Source organism: Chiloscyllium plagiosum, chromosome 13 (genome assembly GCF_004010195.1).
Source record: "Chiloscyllium plagiosum isolate BGI_BamShark_2017 chromosome 13, ASM401019v2, whole genome shotgun sequence".
In the NCBI taxonomy this organism is placed as follows: Eukaryota; Metazoa; Chordata; class Chondrichthyes; order Orectolobiformes; family Hemiscylliidae; genus Chiloscyllium; species Chiloscyllium plagiosum.
Genome location: NC_057722.1, coordinates 81,099,387 through 81,116,733, shown reverse-complemented (window position 1 = coordinate 81,116,733; position 17,347 = coordinate 81,099,387). Strand labels below are relative to the sequence as shown.

At 44.5% G+C, this 17,347-nt stretch overlaps 1 protein-coding gene across 1 annotated transcript in view; it reads right to left on the bottom strand.

Annotated features, from left to right (window-relative positions):
- The window catches only part of LOC122555674 (collagen alpha-4(IV) chain-like), a 240,741-nt gene that overhangs the window by 28,209 nt on the left and 195,185 nt on the right, over positions 1-17,347 (bottom strand). The window contains exons 35-41 of the mRNA XM_043701670.1: positions 14,989-15,096; positions 14,334-14,441; positions 6,528-6,599; positions 6,011-6,139; positions 4,988-4,996; positions 3,311-3,418; positions 954-1,112 (exon numbers count right to left, since the gene is read on the bottom strand). Coding sequence (XP_043557605.1) covers positions 954-1,112; positions 3,311-3,418; positions 4,988-4,996; positions 6,011-6,139; positions 6,528-6,599; positions 14,334-14,441; positions 14,989-15,096 — 693 coding nt within the window. The remainder of the gene's footprint in view (positions 1-953; positions 1,113-3,310; positions 3,419-4,987; positions 4,997-6,010; positions 6,140-6,527; positions 6,600-14,333; positions 14,442-14,988; positions 15,097-17,347) is intronic.

Sequence of the window (17,347 nt, the reverse complement as noted above, 5' to 3'; positions counted from 1 at the left end):
TGATGCTCGTTGGAGTCCACACCAACCACCGAAAATAGAGATGTTTGATAGCACTGGGAAGATTCATGGTATGCACTGAGTGTGATTATGATTAGATTAGATTCCCTACAGTGTGGAAACAGGCCCTTCGGCCCAACACGTCCACCAACCCACCCAGACCCAATCCATACATTTACCCCTTCACCTAGTACTACAGGCAATTTAGCATGGCCAATTTACCCAACCTGCATGTTTTTGGACTGTGGAAGGAAACTGGAGCACCCAGAGGAAACCCATGCAGACACAGGGAGAATGTGCAGTTGTCTGAGGCAGGAATTGAACCTAGGTCTCTAGTGCTGTGGGGCACCAGTGCTAACCACTGTGCCACCGTGCTGCCCCGGCAGTAAGGAGCGATCCTCATTGCAATCAGGTAACAAGAAATGATTACATAAAGGATGATGTTTGATTATATAGAGTGAAAGAAATAGGAGATGTTCTAAAAGGTATTTGTTACAGCTATGGAGAAAGGCCTGAGCTAATGGAGAATGGCCTGAGTTAGTGGATGAATCACCACTGAAGTAGAAATGGCTAAATAGAAATTTTAATTGCATTTCTTCCTGTCTACACTGTCTATGCCCCACATCATGTTTTACATCTCAATCACATTCCCTCTCAATCTCCTCCGCTCTAAGGAACACAGCCCCAGTCTTGTATGTTGATGTTGCAAGTACCTATGGTTCTGTGGAGAGAAAAATACTTAAATAATGTCTTATTATAATTGTAATCAATCTCCAGAATCTATCCATCAAAGTAAGAATTGATTATTTGGAAGTTTCTGCTTCTGCAAGTATTTCCATTTTAATGGGATTGAGCTCTGGATATTTTAACACTTGGCATTTCTTATGGGACAATCCAAGACCAACAAATCACTGAAACATCAAACCCGTCCCCTAAACCTCGTGTTTTGAGAATACCTTTTGGACCTGGTGGCCCTGGAAGACCGTGGTGGCCACATGGCCCCTGCTCTCCAGGTGGACCTCGAGCACCAGGTTGACCCGGTCGGCCTGGATCACCAGGATCCCCTGGAAACGGTAAGGAAGGCAGCCCTGGGTCACCGGGGAAACCAGAAGGACCTACAAAAGCAAGGTGAATGAACATACATAAAAGATTAGGAATGTCATCGGAGAATGAAGACAATGTAATCTATATGGATCTCGGGTAATACCCTTAGACAGGAGCCACCATGTACATTTGACAAGGCTGGTGCTGTAATCTCATGCTGTCTATTGAAGCAAAATGGTAAAAACATGGACTGCAGATGCTGGAAACCAGAATTTAGATTAGAGTGGTGCTGGAAAAGCACAGCAGGTCAGGCAGCATCTGAGAAGCAGTTACTGCTCCTCGGATGCTGCCTGACCTGCTGTGCTTTTCCAGCACCACTCTAATCTAAACTATTGAAGCAAAGTTCCATGGGTCTCCCTCTCCTGATCTTACTGTTCTGTCATTGTTCATGCAGAACAGCTATACAGCAACATTAAATGGAGTTGAAAAGGGTGGTGCTGGAAAAGGACAGCTGATCAGGCAGCATCCGAGGAGCAGGAGAGTCAACATTTCGGGCATAAGCTCTTCCTCAGGAATGTGGAGGGAATGTGGAGGGGGGAGGGGAGGGGAAGGGGGTTGTGAGATAAATAGGAAGGTGAAGATGGGGCTGGGGGGGAAAGATAGCTGGGAAGGTGATAGGTAGATGGAGGTTGGAGGTAATGGAGGCCCATGTGGATATCGAGGGCGCATCAAGAGAATCTCTTCAAGAGGAGAAACGGTCAGAGGAGCAAGAATCCGCGTAGGAGTGACAAGGAGGAAGAAAGTGCAGACAGTTTCAACAGGGTGATGCTCAACTTCACCCAGGGGAGTAAGGCAGTGGAGATCTTTGGGAGGAATTTCAGGACAGCAGCTGAAGGGTTGGAAGCAGAAAGACACTGATTTTTAAAATCATTGGCAGAACGACCCAGAGCTTTCACTTGGTTTAGAGTCTGGATTTCATTTGGTTTTAATGATTAGCTTGTCAGTATTTCTGAAACCATGCTATTTTTTAAACTAGCATGAGACAGGGAGAGAGACGGAGAGAGACAGAGAGAGAGACAGAGAGATGGAGAGACAGGGAGAGAGACAGGGAGAGAGACGGAGAGAGACAGAGAGAGAGACAGAGAGATGGAGAGACAGGGAGAGGGACAGAGAGAGAGATGGAGAGACCGAGAGAGAGAGATTTCCTGTCATGGTAATAGGGATTTTTTTGCATTGGAAGAGTTTTGCAAGTAGATGGAGGAAACATTGAAAAGCATGAGCTTGCTTTGGGTTGAAGGATCAGGAATTGGATTTCTTTGCTGAGGGAAAAACCTATAGCTTAAAACTCTTAGTTTCAGCTCACAAACATCCTGGTCAAATTTGGATGAATAAAACAGTTTCTCCAAGGGAGAGAAGTTAAGTTAGGAAATAATATTCCTCAGCATTAAGAGTTTTAGATCTAAAGTTCCAGTCCAGAAAGAAGCATTTGGTTCAAAGCTGGAACAGCTGCCTGCCACCAGCTGTGTAGGTTCACCATCGGCAGGAGAGAATCGTGCCCACTCAGGGTTGACACTATAAGCAAGTCCCCGGAGAGGAGGAGGCTGGTACTCGAGCTGGGTGAGTCTGGGGTTTTCAGCAGGAATGGTGGGGAGGCTTTGCCCCCCCATCCATTGCCCACCTCCCTCCACAAGAGGGGGGCAGAGACAAGGTGGGGGTTGGAAGAGTTGTAGAACAGCCTCTGTCAGGGGAGAATTTGATTTGATCAGATTACTTACAGTTTGGAAACAGGCCCTTCGGCCCAACAAGTCCACACTGACCCAGTCAGACCGATTCCCCTTACCTAACACTACGGACAATTTAGCAAGACCAATTCACCTGACCTGCACATTTTTGGACTGTGGATGGAAACCGGAGCACCCGGAGGAAACCCACGCAGACACGGGGAGAATGTGCAAACTCCACACGGACAGTTGCCTGAGGTGGGAATTGAACCCGGGTCTCTGGCGCTGTGAGGCTGCAGTGCTAACCATTGTGCCACCGTGCCGCCCACAGCAATGGGCCACTCCTCTATCTTACCTGACCCCACTCACCTCACATTCAGCTACACCAGCAGGAGGCAGTTAATTTAACCCCATCAGCTTCCTGACAGGGTACGTTAAAATTTCCCCCTTTCTTCTCGAAGCAGTTGGCTGGATGGTGAGTAAAATTAATATTATACAAATTCATTTAGGTATCTTTATGATTACTGACTTGGCTAAAATTCTCATACCTGGTGGGCCATCAAAACCCGGTGGTCCTTCATCTCCTGGTGGTCCAGTTGATTGAACATCACAAGATGGTCCTCTTTTACCTGGAGGTCCCGGTGGCCCACGTACACCTACATTTTTGACACAGATTTATTGGACTTACTGAGAATAATGACATTAGTAATTAAAGTCCTTCAATAACCAGTTACATTATTGCTACTGTTCATAGATATTGACAATATATCCATAAGTTATCCAAACTACTACACAATCCTAAATCTTACAAGAGCTACTTATCCACCCAATGGTATTTCTCAATCTTCTCTTCTTCCGATATTTCAAACGTAATGTCAGGATCAGTTGATTGAAGTCTAGATTTTTTATTTTGCTAACTGCTTTAATTAGTTGTTCAAGAGTTTAAGGGAATGATTTAATATTGCACAGAGCTGCTGTTCAGTGCTTGAGGAGGCATTTTCTACCACACACTGACAGGCTGCTCAGAAATCTAGGGAGAATCAGCTCTCAATTGCCCACACTCCTTGGCGTGTCATGTTGGGAGTAATAATCGAAGTAAGAATACATAATTGAAAGAACGAAAGATCATCAGAGAAGCAGAGAAGGCACCAGGAAAAGCCAGAGAAAGTGACAGACCATGAGCTAAAGGTCCAATGTGGATAATTCACCAGCCCTGGGATTGTGGCACATGTTTACCTGATTCTTGACCACCATTACAGGCCATCTGCCCAACTCCAATGTTGCAGCATGGAACTGAGTCCTAAATAGACAACCAAGTGGCTTCAAGCTTAGCAAGAGACCCAGATAAGGGTGAGGCCAAAGTGAATTAAAACTAGCCTACACTTTTCAAAGCCAACCTACACCTTTGCAAAGGTCCGCAATATCAGTTCATGGGCAGATTAGCATTAGACTTGATAAGAAAACTCTTCTCTGACATAATTGTGAATTACTGCCTTAATATTATCATAAGCCCAGAGGATCACAAGGCTGCTCTCTCATTAGAGACAGAGATGATTGGTGGTGGTTTAACCTGAGGGTCACCATAACTTAGGTGAAGGAAGACTTTGAGAAGGAGAGTCTTTCATGGTAACCTCAACCAGGGTAGGAGTTGAATCCACATTTTGTGTGGATTTAACTTACTGCAGTGAATAGAGAATTCTCCTTACATTTCAAACTGTCTTTAGATAAGTTTAGCCTTAGCATGAAAAATATTCTACCATGCTGGTTTTGCACAAAGTTTGGGGAAGAGGTGTGATGGAAAAAGTCCTGAATGAAGTTGATAAATATATTGTCTCAGTGTGCCATTTTCCCATGGTCACTTAGGGAGGAATTCTAGACAAATTGCTTGTTAAAGCTTTGGATACTATCAATAGCGCAGATCAGAGTAACAAATTCCCAGTAAGTCGAGGAAATCGTGATGAAGGACTTACGCCCGAAATGTCGATTCTCCTGCTCCCCGGATGCTGCCTGACCTGCTGTGTTTTTCTAGCATCACACTCTCGCCTCTGGATCCCCAGCATCTGCAGTCCTCACTCTCTCCTAATTCCCAGTAAGTGACTGCAAATCACCCAATGCAGTTTGCAATGATAGAACTCTCACACAAATAAACAGCACGGGCAAAATTAATTCCATGATTGACTAATTTACAATCAATCATCAACTGATCCATATCTTTAAGAGCTCACCTGGGGGGCCTGGAGGCAGTTCACAAAGACCATAACAGGAAACATCGAGTATTCATGTGATGGAATTAGACAAAGAGAAATGCAAACAAGTAAATTGAGACACAAATTAATACACGGCCACAGATTTCTTTGGTTCTACTACATAACATGAAAATGTGACAATGTACATGAGGCAATGACTGAATTAACAAATATCTATCCCTGTCTCCTCCTGTGCAATGAACAGTGTAAAGTCTAGTCATATTCTCACTGATCAGTGTTAGAATTAATCAATGGGCAATGTTAGAACTGGTGAAATATCTAAATCTCTGATCAAATGGATATTCTAATTGCAGTCTCAGTCTTTGCAATGTATTGACATTTGCATCAACACTTTGCCCAATACAAGCAGCAACCAAAATAGCTCCAATGTGGAAGAAGTTTGAAGTTCTTCTTAAACCGCAAATGGTTTTAAATGTTCAGTTGGGCCACTCAATACAGCAAGTTCTGAAATGTGGCCTTTGCCAGTCTGTACGTTGCTCTATTGCGAGTACAGTGCGGATCAACAGGAGGCCAGAAGAGGAGACCTCACGATCCTTTTATGTTGCTGTAGGTGAAAGTTTGCCTGATCTTGCACATAATTTCAAAAGCACTACAAAGTTTCTAGAGTCAATGCAGGATAGTAATGGGGCACAGAGAAAAACAGCAAAGTGAACACTTTCAGGGAGTGTGGCTAGCGCACACACAGATACAATTTTTCACTCCAGTAATGGAGGCAAAGCATCCATGGAGATTTGCTGTTTATTACAGTAATGGAGCATGTAAGGGAAATGCTTCAGTAGTAACACCTCAAAACTACATCAACCTCCAAAAGCAGAGAATGCCCCAATGTGCCTCCCATGGGGGCAATGTCAATGTGGAGATCATAGGGATCTCAGTGTTCTCTCTGCCCACAGTCTGTACGAATCACCCTTCCACTGTGTCCCAGGAACCAGGCAGGGCGGTACCTACACTGTCTCCCCTTAAAGGTTTGTGCTTGCTTACCTTCAGGTCCTTGAGGTCCTTTCCTACCCTCTGGGCACCGACTGGAGCTTCCTGGAGGCCCTGGAGAGCCCTTTTCACCTTTCAGCCCCATTGATCCTGGTGATCCAGGGGACCCTCTTTCACTTGGTCCTTTTTAATTACATAAATATTAACAAATTATGTGACACACTAGAGCACAAAAATAGAAACTAACCTTGCAGAAGAAACTCAGATCAGTTTGTATCTCTGATAGGAGGAACAGAATTAATCTTTCCAGTCCAATAGGACTTTTTTTTTTGGAACTATATTTGGTGTCTGTGTTCACAAATTAATATAAGTGTGATGGGCATTTGTCCTGAAGCAGTGCTGATTTTTATTTATGTCTCAGAGCTAGCATGTAGTTGTGCTGGCTATCTGTGTCAAAGTGATGTGATTTGCAACTGTACGCAGAAACAAAGTATTTCAGTGCAGTTATCTGGAGAGATGGGGCTACACTGCACTTGATGCCTGTCACATATTGAGTAAGATTAAGCCTCACCTGGAGGTCCAGGAGATCCTTTCTGTCCTGGCAAACCATTGAGACCATGTAGACCAGGTGCTCCAGGTTGACCTAGAGTGAAAGGATATTGTTTCCTGTAACTTAATTCACTTTTAAAGTAGCAGCCAAGATAGATTTAAGAACCTTCTCAAAATCTATATTCCCAGTTTAAAAGAGTTCTATCTCATATAAGGATCACTCCCTAGTTGGGAAAATCTATTGTTAAAAAGTGTGGCGCTTTTTATCAGCTTAAGCCTGAAACATCAACTCTCCTGCTCCTCGGATGCTGCCTGACCTGCTGTGCTTTTACAGCCCCGCACTTTATTGACTTTGATCTCCAGCATCTGCCGTCCTCACTTTCTCCTGGGAAAGTCTATTTGCTACGAAAGGATTTGTGGTAGAATCAGATCAGAAGGTCCAGCCTGCCCCATCTCAGTGTCAGGAGCAGCTCACTGCATCTTTTCTCCTATTTGCTGAGCAGCAAGGGGAGTTTCTCACTAGGCAGCAGCACCTTTACTTGTCCAACTCACCTCATCAACAACCAGCTTCCTTTCTTACTAAACACACCAAACAAGCTTGACATCGAGAATTCTCGATATAGAAGTCAGAGTGGGTACCTGGTGATTTCACTGTTTGCTGTGAAACATCGTCACTTTGCTCAGGAACAAACAGCATCTCAGGGCATGTTGCACGGGTACCAGCCATGCACACTCATCATTTGCAGACATTGGCATTTTCCATCTGCCAACCCCTCAGGAACCTCATGGCTTCTCTCTGATCCATTTGCAGAACATTTAACAGCGAGGCTGGTGCAGGAGGGAGGGCTTCAGATACCTAGACCATTGGGATACCTTCTGGGGAAGGTGGGACCTGTACATGAAGGACGGACTGCACCTGAACTGAAGGGGCACAAATGTCCTGGGTGGGAGATTCGTTTGTGTGGTTCGGGAGGGTATAAACTGGTTTAGCAGGGGGTGGGAATCAGAGCCACATGTCTGAGAGGAGGGCAGTTGCAGACGGGCAGTGACAGGATGTACTGAATCTATTGAGAAGGTTTTTCACGTTGATGAAACAAAGGGATTGGTTAAAGTGTGTCTGCTTTAACACAAGGAGTGTCCGAAATAAGAGTGACGAACTTAGAGCATGGATCAGTACTTGGGGCTATGATGTTGTGGCCATAATGGAGACATGGGTTTCACAGGGGCAGGAATGGTTGCGAGATATTCCAGGGTTTAGAATGTTTAAAAAGAACAGGGAGGGTGGAAAAAGAGGAGGGGGTGCAGCATTGCTAATCAGAGAGTGCATCACAGCTACAGAAACGAAGGTTGTTGAGGAAGGTTTGTCTACTGAGTCAGTATGGGTGGGAGGTAGGAACAGTAAGGGAACAGCCACCACATTGGGGGTTTTCTACAGACCCCCTAATAGCAGCAGAGAGATTGAAGATCTCATAGGGGGGCAAATTCTGGAAAAATACAGATGTAGCAGGGTTGTTGTTATGGGTGATTTCAACTTTCCCAATATCGACTGGAACCTCCCAAGTGCAGATGGTTTGGATGGAGCCAATTTTGTCAGGTGTGTTCAAGAGGGTTTCCTTACTCCGTATGTAGACAGACCGACAAGGGGAGAGGCCATTTTGGTTTTGGTGCTGGGTAATGAGCCAGGGCAGGTGTCAGATCTCGCGGTGGGAGAACACTTTTTGGTGACAGTGACCACAACTGCCTCACATTTACCATAGCCTTGGAGAGGGAAAGGAGCAGTTACCGAGGGAAGATAGTTACCTGGGGAAAAGGTAATTATGACACTATCAGACAGGAGTAGGGAAGTACAGGCTGGGAGCAATTGTTCCACAGAAAGGGCACAGCAGACATGTGGAGACTATTTAAGAGGCAGTTGTTGTGAGTGATGCACAGATTTGTTCCTCTGAGTCAGGTAAGAAGGGGAAAGATTAAGGAACCTTGGATGATGAGAACAGAGGAGCTTCTCGTCAAAAGGAAGAAGGCAGCTTACGTAAGGTGGAGGAAGCAAGGATCTAGCTCAGCTTTAGAGGATTACAGGCTTGCTAAAAAGGTGCTCAGAAATGGACTGAGGAGAGCCAGGAGGGGGCACAAAAAAGGCTTGGCAGGAAGGATTAGGGAGAACCCAAAGGCATTTTACTCATACGTGAGGGATAAGAGAATGATCAGGGAGAAGGTAGGGCCGATCAGGGATAGGGGAGGGAACTTGTGCGTGGATTGGAGGGAGGCAAATGTTGTTCCTCTTTTCAAGAAGGGTAATAGAGAAATCCCTGGCAATTACAGACCAGTGATACTTAGCTCTGTGGTCAGCAAGGTTTTGAGAAGAATTCTGAGGGATTAGATTTATGACTATTTGGAAAAGCATTGCGTGATTAAAGGCAGTCAGCATGGCTTTGTGAGGGGCAGGTCGTGCTTCACAAATTTTATTGAGGTCTTTGAGGAGGTGACGAGACAGGTCGACAAAGGTCGAGCAGTGGATGTAGTGTATATGGACATCAGCAAGGCATTTGATAAGGTTCTCCATGGTAGGCTCATTCATAATGTCAGAAAGTATGGGATACAGGGAGATTTGGCTATCTGGATTCAGAATTGGCTGGCTGACAGAAGGCAGAGAGTGGTTGTAGATGGAAAGTATTCTGCCTGGAGGTCAGTGTTGAGTGGGGTCCCACAGGGCTCTGTTCTTGGGCCTCTGCTCTTTGTAGTTTTTATAAATGACTTGGATGAGGAGGTTGAGGGGTGGGTTAGTAAATTTGCAGGTGACACAAAGATTGGAGGTGCCATTGATAGTATCAAGGGCTATTGCAGGCTGCAGTGCGACATATTCAGAATGCAGAGCTGGGCTCAGAGGTGGCAGATGGAGTTCAACCTGGATAAATGCGAAGTGATGCATTTTGGAAGGTTGAACTTGAATGCTGAATATAGGATTAAAGACAGGATTCTTGGCAGTGTGGAGGAACAGAGGGATCTGGGTGTGCAAGTACATAGATCCCTCAAAGTTGCCACCCAAGTGCATAGGGTTGTTACGAAAGCATATGGTGTATTGGCTTTCATTAACAGGGGATCGAGTTTAAGAGCCGCGAGGTTTTGCTGCAGCTCTACAAGTCCCTGGTGAGACCACACTTGGAATATTGTGTCCACTTCTGGTCACCGTACTACAGGAAAGATACGAGGCTTTGGAGAGGGTGCAAAGAAGATTTACCAGGATGCTGCCTGGACTGGAGAGCTTGTCTTACGAAGAGAGGTTGACTAAGCTCGTATCTTTCTCTCTGGAGAGAAGGAGAAAGAGAGGAGACCTGATCGAGGTGTACAAAATAATGAGAGGACTAGATAGCGTCAATAGCCAGAAACGTTTCCCCAGTGCAGGATTGACTGGCACGACGGTTATCATTTTAAGATATTAGGAGGAAGGTATAAAGGAGACGTCAGAGGTAGGTTCTTTACGCAGAGAGTTGTGAATGCATGGAATGTGTTGCCAGTGGTGGTGGTGGAAGCAGAGTCATTGGGGACATTTAAGTGACTGCTGGACATGCACATGGATAGCAGTGAATTGAGGGGTGCGTAGGTTAAGTTATTTTAATTTTAGATTAGGAATAATCCTTGACACAACATCATGGGCAGATGGGCCAGTTCTGTGCTGTACTTTTCTATGTTCTCTGTTCTATTTAGGAAGAACAGACTTACATTGCAGTGCACACTGGCCACTGGCATTGACAGGCTGCTTTGGGGACACTGTGTGCACAGGGACCCCATCCCCAGCTCACGGATTAGCCTGCTGTTCACTTGCTCTCAAAGTTTCTATTTTTAGCACTGACTGGAATGTCTGTGCCATCTCTGCCTTGCCTTGTCTTACTGCACTCAGTAACTTCCGAGCCACCCAAATGCCAGGCAATGACCATCTCCAATAAGAAACAACCGAACCACTGCCCCTCAACATTCAATGGTGTTACCATCACTGAATACCCCCACTATCAACATCCTGGGGCTTACCATTGACCAGAAACTCAACTGGACTCACAACATGAATACAGTGGCTGCAAGGGCAGGTCAGAGGCTGGGAATACTGCAGCCCCTGACTCCCCAGAGCCTGAAATGGAATACATTCCACTTGCCCTGGATGGGTGCAGCCCCAATGACATGTAACTTGACACCATCCAGGACAAAGCAGCCCATTTTATTGGCACCGGATCCACAAACATCCACTCCTTCCACCACCGACACTCAGTAGCAGCAGTGTGCACTAGCTACATGACGCACTGCAGAAATTCATCAAAGATCCTCAGACAGCACCTTCTAAACCCACAACCACATCCATCTAAATGTCAAGAGTAGCAAATGTATGGGTACACCACCCTACAAGTTCCCTTCCAAACCACTCACCATCTTAATTTAGAAAAATATCGCTGTTCCTTCAGTGTCACTGGGACAAAAATCCCAGAATCCCCTCCCTAAGGGTCTACCCACAGCAGGTGGACTGCAGCAGTTCAAGAAGGCAGCTCACAAACATCATCCACGATGAAAGCCTGGAGGAGTGAGCACTGAGCTGCAGTCACAGGTACCCATTCTGACTTTCATGTTGGCAACTAGAAACAACAAATGCTGGAGATCACAGTGGGTCAGACAGCATCCATGGAAAGACAACAAGCTAATATTTTGAGTCTAGATGACTCTTCATCAGAGCTCCATGGATGCTGCCTGACCCGCTGTGATCTACAGTTTTTCTCAGTACAGATTCAGTCTCTGTACTGGGTGGCACGGTGGCACAGTAGTTAGCACTGCTGCCTCACAGCGCCTGAGACCGGGGTTCAATTCCCGCCTCAGGCGACTGACTGTGTGGAGTTTGCACGTTCTCCCCGTGTCTGCGTGGGTTTCCTCCGGGTGCTCCGGTTTCCTCCCACAGTCCAAAGATGTGCAGGTCAGGTGAATTGACCTTGCGAAATTGCCCGTAGTGTTAGGTAAGGGGTAAATGTAGGGGTGTGAGTGGGTTGCGCTTCGGCGGGGCGCAACCCACCCATACCCCTGTTTCCACACTGTAATCTAATCTAATCTAAAATCTTGCTCCTGTATCATCAGTGTCTAGTTTTTCTCTGCTACCTGGGAGAATAGCAAACCATCTATCATTTGGGAAAGATTTAAAATAGATACGTCCCCTGGGCCTGATGGCATTTATCCTAGGATTCTCTGGGAAGCAAGGGAAGAGATAGCAGAGCCATTGGCCTTGATTTTTATGTCCTCGTTGTCTACAGGAGTAGTGCCAGAAGATTGGAGGCTAGCAAATGTGGTTCCCTTGTTCAAGAAGGGGAGTAGGGATAACCCTAGTAACTATAGGCCGGTGAGTCTCACTTCTGTTGTGGGCAAAATCTTAGAGAGAATTGTAAGGGATAGGATTTATGAACATCTGGATAGGAATAATGTGATCAAGGATAGTCAGCATGGTTTTGTGAAGGATGTTGTCTGTTTTCAAGATATCAATACTGATTTCCCTGAGTTGCCTAGCCTCCCTATCTTTCTCCACATTAAAAACTGATGTGAAATATTTATTTTGTATTTCTCCCATCTCTTGTAGTTCCACACATTGATGACCTCATTGATTTAAAGTGGCTCTATTCTCTTCCCAGTTGCTCTTTGCTCTTTTGGATTCTCCTTAATCTAATCTGCCAAGACCATCTCGAACTCCATTTTTTGCCCTCCTGATTTCCCACTTAAGAATGTCCTTACTCCCCTTATACACTGCAAGAGAATAATTTGATCTCAGTTGTTTATACCTAACATACCTCCTTCCTATTTTTGGCCAGAGTCTCAATATTTTTATCCATTGTTCCTGACTCTTACTAGCCTTACCCTTTCCTCTAAGTCAGACATATAAGGTAACGCCTCTGAACTCTTATTATCTCACTTTTGAAAGCCTCCCACTTACCAGCCATTCTTTTACCTGCGAAAGACTATTTGTGTCGTGCCTTCAAAATTTGCCTTAATCCAATTAAGAAATTTAATTTTTATATAAGGCCTATCCTTTTCCATAACTATTTTAAAACTAATAGAATTATGATTATTAGTCCCAAAGAGCTTCCCCAATAACACTCCAATCTGCCTTATTTCTCAAGAGGTCAGGTTTACTCCTTGCCTAGTATGACGTCTTCATCTTGATAAAGAAAACTTTCTTGAACACATTTAACAAGTTCCTCACGTATGGAGTCAGCTATTATGAGGGGGCATAGCTTTAAATTAAGGGGTGGTCGGTATAGGACAGATGTTAGGGGTAGATTCTTTACTCAGCGTGTCGTGAGTTCATGGAATGCCCTGCCAGTAGCAGTGGTGGACTCTCCCTCATTATGGGCATTTAAGCGGGCATTGGATAGGCATATGGAGGATAGTGGGCTAGTGTAGGTTAGGTGGGCTTGGATCGGCGCAACATCGAGGGCCGAAGGGCCTGTACTGCGCTGTATTCTTCTATGTTCTATGTTCTATTAGGTACAAATACAATGTAAATCAATGACAGGAGATTCTCACTGCTCACTACCAACATTCTGTCTCATTGTTCAAACCTTGGATTGAATTAATTTTCCCAATCTTGCCATATTTTCACAGCTGACTCACCATTACACAGGTCATTTAGGGGCTGGGAGAATTTCACCCATAGTTTCCTGCCTTCTGTATCCCTCCTTTCTCCAATAAAAGTATGTCATTTCTACTTATTCAATCCACTGTGATCTTTCCAGAATCTAGGAGCTTGGAAAGATTGGATCCAATCACGATGTCAGCTGTCCCTTTCTTTTGGAACTTGAGCTGCAGGCCATTGGCTCCCAGGAATTTGTAAATTTTTGTCCCATTAGTTTTCCAGTTATTTTTCTCACGCGATAACAATTACTTTTAGTTCCTCTCTTCCCTTTGACTTTTCACTCTCTAATATTCTTCGGATACCTGATGTGTCTTACATCGCTGTAACTGATACAAGATACTTGTTCAAACCCTCTTATTTATTTCTGCATTATTAGTTAACTGGTCTCACTCTTGAAGGGATCAATGGTCACTTTGGCTACTCTTTTCCTTTTCGACATTTATAGAACCTTTCACTGCTCTTTTCACTTCTTGTTAGTTTCTACTGATTTTACTGACATAGTGCAATTGTACTTTCGTTTTAAGTCATGGTTTCTTGGTTTCGAAAACACCAATCTTCTGGACTGTGACTAATCTTTGCACCCTTTCTTTCAATTTGATGCCTTCATTAACTTTCTTAGTAAGCCACAGATGGTAAGGATCTGTGTTCAAACCTTTCACTCTCTGTTGAGAGTTATGAAATGTCTCCTCAAAAAACTGCCTTTGCTTCTCTATCATCTTACTTTCTAATCTATCTCCCCAGTCAGGTTTTGCTAACACTGTCTTCACACCATTTTAATTGTGTTAATTTAGATTTATAACTCTAGTTTAAGACTGATATTGCTCAGTCTCAAAGTGAATGGTGGAAGTGGCACTGGAGAGGGAAGAACACTTGGTTGTAACTTGATACCATTGACATCATGTAGTTCAGTCTGTTTGAAGCAGAAATAAATGGAGACTTCAACTGAGAGACCAGATGCAACAAAACAGAAGTGGTACACGTATGCCCTAATCTTATGAGATAAGCTCTAGGGTATGACCAGTGTAGTGTTAACTGTGAATCTCTTCAGTTTGTTTTGGTTTGAACACTAATCTTTCAGATTCTTACCACTGCCCCCAACCCCGGTCTCCCAAATACTCATGAATGAAATCGTCACTATCAGGGGTCTCAGGGCTGAGTTTTATCCTCATTATTTACCTTTGGGACCAGGTGGGCCAGGCGGTCTCGCAGATCCTGGTTGTCCTTGGATTCCAGGCAATCCTGTTGGCCCTGGGTTTCCTGGATCTCCGGGAGGTCCTTGGTATCCTGATGGGATTAATCAATGGAATCAGTATGGCACAAACTGATCACATTTCCAATCGGAATTCATCTTTAACTCACGTCTTACACTGTGAAATAATCACATGTCCACTGCTACTGACCCCTTTAGCCCTGTACATCACAACTTTAAAGAAAGTAAACTGATTATTTGTTGAATTCAAAGGAAATGTGCTTCCTCCATGCACATTAGCTCACTCAAGATCATGGAATCACCTTCTCACAGCAGACTGGGGTGAGGGGGGAGCTATACCACGTGGGCTGCAGTAATTTAGGAAGACAGCTCCCCATCCACCACTGCAAGACGAGAGATGCTGTCCTTGCCAGTGACAACCACATAAAAACAACAATCTCACTAGTTTCTAAAAGATTGTCTCATTTAACACTTACAGAAAAGTGTGGGGCAGATGGGTTGTAAACTCCTTTGGTTCTTTACCTAATTGCGTCTTCTTATCCCTTACCCTGCCTGCCATGCTGACCTCCATCTAACATACCCATTACCAGCAGCTCCTGGCTATTCTTCTAAAGTAAATACCTGGGAAACCTGGAGTACCCAGATCACCACCGACCCCTTTGCACCCAGGGGCACCCGGCCTTCCATCGATACCAGGAGAACCAGTTTCACCTGGGAAACCATCGACACCTAGAAGCAGGAGAAATGAAAACCATTACTTACACAGCCACTCGGGAGTGCAGCTGGTGATATCGGTATGTTTACTGTGTAGGGGTTGATTTATTGTCTGCATTATTGCTCAATGTATATTCATAAGATCAAAACAAACAAATCAGGAATGTAGAACATCCGAAACAACTAGAATAAGAACTGGAAATGTTGCACGTAACAACTGGTCCACCAGTATGTGGCTGCTTTGCCCCCAAAATGTTAATCAGCCAATACTAAATATTGTTGCCATTTCCAGAATTAACATCATTTTTCTTTGTATTTATTAAGTAACAGATTCAGTAAATAAATGCTCAATTGTTTTATAGATATGTACTCATTTCCCATGGTATTTATCAATGATATTGCTCTGAAACAAGGTACTGAAATAACTCAAAAATCACTGAGTTAGAATTCAGTTTTGAAATTAGTTGTCAGACCAATCTCTGTGAGCAGTAGAAAGTCACCATGAAACCTTCTGTAAAATCCCAATCCTCCACCAATTTGCCACATTTAACTGTGGGAGTCCTAACTGTGCATGACCTCCAATCCATCATTGCACGCTTGACTTAATCTGTCCGGCCAATTAGGGATGGATAATAAATACATTGCAATGTTTCTCACATCACAAAACACACTTTTCTTTAAATACTGTTGGGTGGTATTTAATCTTGGTAATGGGGCCTTGCAAGGAGCAGAATCCCATGTCACCTGTCCTGTTCTTTTTTAAAGAGAGGTTTTAAGAGAGAAGTGATGAGCTATCTACTAAAAATAAAACAGCAAACAGCTTGTGAGGCCTTGTCTTTTTTGTAATAAGTTGGAACAATAGAAGCAGCCTCAATGGGTGTGGCCAGCTCTCACAGACCAGGATTTCTAATTTTTTTTAGCTTTGAGCTTGAAGCATTTGTTGTTGGAGGTTGAAGAGGGGAGAGGCTGCTGGAGGCTTGAACAACTGGAAGCTATCTTCTCCCTCTCTGGGTTATAGCTAGAAGCTGGGTTTCTCTTGGCTCCTGACTTCCCTAGGAGACAAACCTATTTTTCTGAATTTGACTTTTAGTCAAGGGATGTGTGTATGGGATGTTACTCTTGTTATAGTTAATGAGTAATAGTTACGCTATCTGTTATTCTGTTAAGTTTTCTAATAGAGTTCAGTTATTCTAAGTTCTTTTTTCGTTGGTTGTATTTTAACTAGTGCTTAACTAAATTGTGTTTTGTTAAACATAGAGTAGTTTGACAAATTGAATTGCATCTGGAACAAAGCACATTATATTTGCCTTTAAAATAAGAAAACGTTAGGGTGTAGGCTACCCTCTCCAAATGTTTTAAGGGGTCTGGTCTGGTCTAGAACAACACCTCTGATATGGAAAGCCCACAGGAAGTAACCATCCATTAGGTAGTTATCTCGTCAACACTGAGCTTTCCTGTGGATTGGGAGCCAAGGAGGTAGAAATCCTCTCTAGGAGGGCTGCTGGCTAATCAGTAACTAGCAACTCTCAACAATGCCAGCCTATCAGCGCCATCGGGAGCAGTGGCTGTTGTCAGAGGTCAAAGATCAATGAGGGACTGAGACCGTAACAGTGAGGACGGGGTAAGGATCCTCTTGAGGGTTGCTGACTGGGGGTGTAGAGGAGGGGATCGAAATAAACATGTGGGTGTCGTTCTCAAACAGGCTGCCCCATCCCAGCCCTTCCCGAGGCTGGAACCCTTGATCAGGAAGGGAGCACCTTTGAATGTGAAGCCCAGCCTGGAATTCAGCGAGGAAACCTGTCCAAGTTTGTTTTGCCAGCTGCCCATGTGGCGACTCACCTGGCCCCTGCTGGAGGAATACCTGGGGGCAGCAGAATAAGGGCTTTAGGTGGGCATTTATTTCTCACTTCAGGCCTCAATCAGTGTCCACGTGGTAAGGCAATCCACAAGCCCCTCCTCCAGGACTGAATCAGGGCAGAGAGGAGGCAATGGTGTAATGGTATTGGCATAAGATGAGTAATCAAGGACCCATTTTAATGTTCTGGGGAGCAATGGTTCAAGTCTCACCGTAGCAGAAATCTGAAGTTAATAAAAAGCTAGCCCAGTGGTGACTATCATTTATCACTAAAAACCCACTTGGAGAGGGATGGAATCTGCCATCCTTACCTGGTCTGGCCAACATGGGACACCAGACTCACAGCAATGGGGTTGACTGTCAACAATTTGGGATGGCCTAGCCAGAGACACCTGCATCTTGTGTGTAATT